The following is a 6,000-nucleotide window of genomic DNA, read 5'->3' on the forward strand; positions in this document are numbered from 1 at the left end:
GATGTAGCCACTATTGAACAGTCATATACAGCAAGAGGAACCACCTCAAACATTTCTGAACAGTCGATGTTTTTACACACAGACTGAATGCTACTGGTGCAGTGTTCTGAACTGCAAGACCACAAAACACTTCTGGATAGCTTTTGAGCTATAACAGAATGCTCAACTGAGCAGAATTAATCTAACATTCATCTTTTGAACACAAATCTCATGCAAACATTGTTATACTATGCTCGAATATATTGTGTTGAACAAGTTTACTGAAAGAGTTTACTTTTCTTTTTATACTCCTAAATGTGGATCTCCTACAAAAAGGAACATGCCCCAGGACTTTCAGCCGTTGCAAAAAATGCATTAGTAATGAAGGCTACCCTTTTAAATTAGGGACAGGAACAGACCAATTACATAATTACTGGCTCAAAAATAATAAAAAAGACAAGGAAAGTTACTTACCCATCATATTTATAAATATTAACTTCAAATAAGTTGTCCTTAGCATGGTTAGCATGTTCAGTTACTGTGAAGAAATAACCACATTAAAATTTATTATTAAAAACTACTATAAAGCTATAAACAATAGAATTATAAAAATAAATTAATAAATAACCATGATTCTATTACCAATGTGACTATAAAACAGCCTGTTCATTAGATGTGTCTCAAAAGATTTTTGCCAGGGAAATAGTTAAAGGAGATATACATAGTACATACAGAAAAAATATTTCAGTAAAAATTGTGCAAACGATCAATTAAGTTTTAACAGTGAAACTGAAAAAGAGAAGAAAGGCAGAATCTTTTATTTAGAACTCAAATAGCTCAGGAGCACAAGAAGTTTTATTTTAGTAAGCAGGAAGCTGATAGAAGGGTGCCATTTATCTGGCTATGTTTATTTAGAAAACATTCTCTACAATTTTCTTTAATTTCCTTAGTGAGAAAAAGTAACTAACAGAAAGAACTTCAGCTATTCAGGATTGTTTTAAGGAGTTCATACTATGCTTATCAAGAAATTAAAGTACTCATTACTCACTAACAACATCAGTTGATATAGAAGCCAGACTGAAGAGTGGAGCAACTTTCTGTTCATAAATCCTCTTGCCTTGTCTTTTTCCTCCATAGGGATTAATATACACAAGCAGCTGCTTTGGTCTAGACTCTGCAGTAAGGAAAACCATAGTGCACTGCTTTTGTACACAAACCAAAAAATTCATCAAGCCATACAAACCTAAACCTATTAACATCAGAGCAAGCACAGCACAATAGACTTGTAACTCTTTAACAAAGAGCTATAAAAGCCTGCTTCATTTGCTCTTTATTATACTGGTATCAACAGTATCGAACAAATTGTTAATAAGACAGAAGATGAAACTCAGAATCATTTCTCTTGACTCCCTATCTCACATTCTTACTTGTCATTCTTGCAGTACCTTCCCACTATACAAGTTACTCTAATTGCATGAGTATTATGGACATAGAAGATGAAAAGGGCAGCAACAGCAAAGCCACTTGTAAGTGGAGCATACATAAAAATACTTTTACATACATTTATTTAAACTTTTTTTAATAACATGGCTAAAATTAATTTCCTTTCTGTGATCAAGTCACACTGAGAATGCCTCACAAAACTACATGCTGCACTGTAAGTGCTTGTCCTACAGTGTTAGCTGCCCTAAAGTGTCACCCCTTCCCCCCTCCAAAAGCACCTTTGATATTACTATCTCAAATTTGTCCAAACAGTTATGGATTTACACTAGTAGTGTCAATTAAAACAATTACTACACCTCTGTATTAACAGAGATACAAAACAGTAATGCTTGCTGCACCTAGATCATCTCCTTTTTTATGGAGCAGACAAAAACGTTAACATCTAGATTTCCTCAAATGGCATTCTAGATTATTATTTTAAAAGGAAAAAATATCAGATTATTACATCAGCGCACTTTTATAACAAATCCACCCAAGCTACAGAGACTGAGTGGTTTAAATCTGCTGTACACTCAAAGCACTCTTCTGCCCATGTGAGAACATATTCCCTTTCCTGAAGGAATTTGTTACCAAAACAACTGTATTCAAATGAATTGACTGCTCAGGTCACATTTCTCACAGGTGTACTGAATGGGTGCACAAACCCCATGTTTTGAGAAAGATGTACCTTGTGTAATGTATACAAAACAAACATTAATAATGCCCTCACTGTCTGTTCAGAACAGTTTTTCTAAAATACTCATTTTTATTCTGTAAGCCTTAAGTACTTGTGTAAGTCCCACTGTAGGTGTACTTGTATCCAATCCCTTCTCCAGCTCTGTATCTCAGATGGGCCTCAGACCTACACTGCAGGGAGTTCATCCCTAGTCCTATCTCCAGTTGTTCCACTCTGGCCTCCCTGGATGGACCCAATTACTTTATCTCACCTGGGCTGTAAATTGGACTTGTTTCTATCCCCATCCCTGCTCTGCCCACCCTGCTCAGATACAGTGGGACCCTGGTCAGCAAGGCACTGCCTCTGCTATGATCACCCCAACATCCTTTCTGTCAGAGTTTCTCTGCTCCGGCTGCTTCTTGACATCTATCAAGGTATCTCTTTCCGGAATAACTCCTTCAAAGTTACTTTTAACCTCCCATGAAGTAGATGTCCAAGAGTCTCAGAAATTACTACTGAGGAACTCCTACTACATTAGACACATTTTCCTGATGACAGAGTCTGGAAAGGTGAAACACACCCATAAATCTTCCAATTGCTACAGTCCTTGACCTCATATTGAGAGTACCTTAAATCATTAAGTTTACATCTGCCCATTACTTCTTCCAAAGCTACAGTCATTTAAAGCCTCTGCTAAGCTTCCAATGTGTCTTCATTTTGTGAAAATAATTTATATCTGAGCAAAATTATATGACACCAACAGTCCTGAGTGATTAAAGCACTCAGTACAACTTAGTGAATATGTAACATAAAGTAGTGATAAGGAAATACTTAACTCTTGGCTCCGTCAATTTCTGAGCATAAGCTGCTCTTAAGAGTTTAAAAAAAGCAGATACATCAAAATAACACTGATTGATGTACAAGCCTTAAAAATTATGGTGCAAATGTTCACAGTATATTCAAACTTACTCTGCATTTCAAGTAATTCCTTCAGCGCCTGTGTCCACTGATTACACAAGTGCTCATCAACACACCAGAACATCGCATCACTGCACCGCCAGCGGTGATTTCGGGATTTCTTCACATAATGCACTATTTAAATTTAAAAAAACACCAAACAAAATAAAAACCATGAGATGCTTCTGTGAAATGAAAAACACATTTTAGAAAGATCTCCAAAATACTGACCCGTAATTAACCTCCACTACACACTTCTGCAAATAACAGAAGCAGAGTATGACCAGCAAATTTGTAGAATCCAAATGAAAACACAAATAAAAAGACTCGCTAACAAGAAGACACCCAAAGAATTCTTTTCAAAGAAGCCATGTCTCATCAACTTCTTATAGACATACTTCTTCAGAAGTTCACTGAGCTTACATGTTATCTGTAATAAAGTCTGCAGTACCTACACAAAAAGCCACAAGCTTAAGAAGATAAGCCACACTGACATCAACTCTCATGTAACCAACAGAATAAATTTCATTCTATAAAGCTAAAATTTGAGAAAAAAAAGATTTAGCTTTCTTATGGATTAAGACCTTATATTTACACTTTACATACAGTATCTCAAATCATTTTTACTGGAGGACTAAATGCGAGGAAAATACAACATAAAATTTTGGCATGACATCTTTTTAGCACAGAAGTCGCCACTCTTTTCCTAAGCCAGACCCTTACTTACTTTGTTTTAAGAATGCAGTCAATAATACAAAGTAACTTTCATGCATACATTCTGATGGTTAGGGGTAATTTAAAAGCATTTAGGACTCATTCTTTCACCCTCTCTCTATTTTCTAGTCAAGAAGTAGAAACAAAGTCTCCTGCAGCAAAAAGACATTACAGTGACCACTCAAGACATTAGTCGGAACTTCATTAAACAATAACTAAACACAGCATGTGATCTTAAAGGAAGAGTTTTATTTTCCAAATAAGGATCTTTAAATATAAACCAACAGATTTTTAGTGGGGCTCCTTTTGTTTGTTTTTCATGGGACTTTTGCTTGGGTTTATTTCAGTTTGGGATTAAAAAAAAAATTTTTTTGGGTGGTCTTTTTTGGGGTTTTTTGGTTGTTTTTGTTTGCTTGTTTTTGTTTGGTTTGGGGGTTTCTTTTGTTTTGTTTTTTTGGATGTGGAGTTTTTTTAAACACAATCTCTGTTAAAAAAAACCCCAAAACTTTGACAATTCCTTTTGATTCTGCCTTAAACTACCCTCACAGAATAACAAGCACAAGCAACCAGAGACTTATTTGCCTTACCTGTGAAAGCATGTAGCTTTGCCATTTTTTGCCACCTGCCAATGTTACGTTGTTTCTTGTTAAACTCAGTTTCTTCTACAGCAATGATCTCGGAGATTGGTACAAAACAGTTTTCTGTATGAACACAAGATCTTACATGTTAGAATCTTCAAACATCACCTGAATGATTATTTCTATATCTAATATGATACAGACATATGATTAGAGCAGTTGCTCAATAAGCACAACCAAGAGCATAACTGGAAATTTTCTGAATATTTTCAATTTTCTTTTGTCTTTAGTCAAAGCACATATTCCATGACCACCTACCAACTACCCAAAACAGTATTTTAAATGCCTATGATTTCTCAGAAAATAGGGTATTTCATGTATAAAAATATTTTTGCATGAAGCAACAAAATACAGCAATACTTATTTCAGAGTAATTAAACTGCCCCTTCTATGAGGTCTAGTCCAGACACTTGACAGTGAATAGCACAAGCTATTTCAAAGAATGTGCAACTAAACCTAGAACACAGACTACAAAGGCTATTTGTTATTCTCAAGTAAGTATCTGGCTTATGAAAGAAGGGCATTCATAGGAATTCTAAAGATTTTAAATCCCACTAAGCTTTAAAAGTTTAGTATCTCTTAGGAAGAGAATTCTAGATGTTATGTTTATGTACTATGAAATATTTTCCTCATATCAAGTTCAAAACTACTGTTTTTCAGAATTAAAGGCCTCTTGTTCTCAGACTATGAAACAATTTCCTCCAACCTCATTCTTTTCTCTTATAGCTCCTAAACATCATCTCAGACTTCTTAATTCCTGACAAACTGAAGACTTTTGTCTCATTTTCATTACTGATTTCAACACTGTTCTGTTGTTACTTCACCTCAAAAAAGTGACTTAAAATGAATACTTTGTATTTAAGTACAAGCAAGTACTCTCTGAACGCATACACCTGTATAAAAGATATATATTATTACAATAATATAGTCTTATGTAAATAATCTCTTATATAAAAAGAATTATAATAAACTTGCTTCTTTCACATATACAAAGGGAGTGATACTAAGATATCAGACATATTAAAATACAGACAATAATACCATTGTTACTGGGGTTTATTCTACATTTCATTTTCCTCACTATCTTGCAGCAATACAATGGAAGTGGTGAGAAATGTAAAATGAGTGAAAAGTTTCCCTGACCTCTTCACAGTGATGACTTCAATTCATTTACTACTAATCCACTTTTATTATTTTTTCCCATCCTATTTAATTGGTTTAGTCAAAAGAGTCTTTACATATTATCACATGTGTTGACAATTTGTGGACTACTCACTCAAGGGGTTTTGGTATTTGACATGATTTACACTCATTTAGTAATTTTACCTTCCCTGAATTTTTTAGCATGATTCAAAAGAAATGTAGCCGTCAAACTTTACTCTGAGGTCATGTAGGAATCTGGCTGTATTTGAATGTTTCAACTTAAAAACAAATTTCACAGCTTATAATAATTGCATTTACTATACTCAAGGCATGTCAGGGAAGTGCAGTAGCCACATAATGTGGTTATAAAGATCCAGAAGCAGAGATAAACTCTAAAATGTATGATACTGT

At 34.5% G+C, this 6,000-nt stretch overlaps 1 protein-coding gene across 2 annotated transcripts in view; it reads right to left on the reverse strand.

The window, feature by feature from the left end:
- The window catches only part of CERK (ceramide kinase), a 33,598-nt gene extending 28,731 nt beyond the window's left edge, over positions 1 to 4,867 (reverse strand). The window contains exons 1-4 of one of the 2 annotated variants that reach the window (XM_039726769.1): positions 4,396 to 4,863; positions 3,107 to 3,229; positions 1,028 to 1,153; positions 454 to 517 (exon numbers count right to left, since the gene is read on the reverse strand). In XM_039726769.1, the coding sequence (XP_039582703.1) occupies positions 454 to 517; positions 1,028 to 1,153; positions 3,107 to 3,229; positions 4,396 to 4,420 (338 nt within the window). In that variant the 5' untranslated portion in view covers positions 4,421 to 4,863. Of the gene's footprint in view, positions 1 to 453; positions 518 to 1,027; positions 1,154 to 3,106; positions 3,230 to 4,395 lie in introns of both variants that reach the window. The other variant, XM_039726770.1, reaches the window with a different exon arrangement.
- Between the last annotated feature and the right edge of the window lie 1,133 nt (positions 4,868 to 6,000).

The sequence above is a fragment of the Passer montanus genome, unplaced genomic scaffold (assembly GCF_014805655.1).
Source record: "Passer montanus isolate IOZ18808 unplaced genomic scaffold, ASM1480565v1 scaffold6, whole genome shotgun sequence".
Classification (NCBI taxonomy): domain Eukaryota; kingdom Metazoa; phylum Chordata; class Aves; order Passeriformes; family Passeridae; genus Passer; species Passer montanus.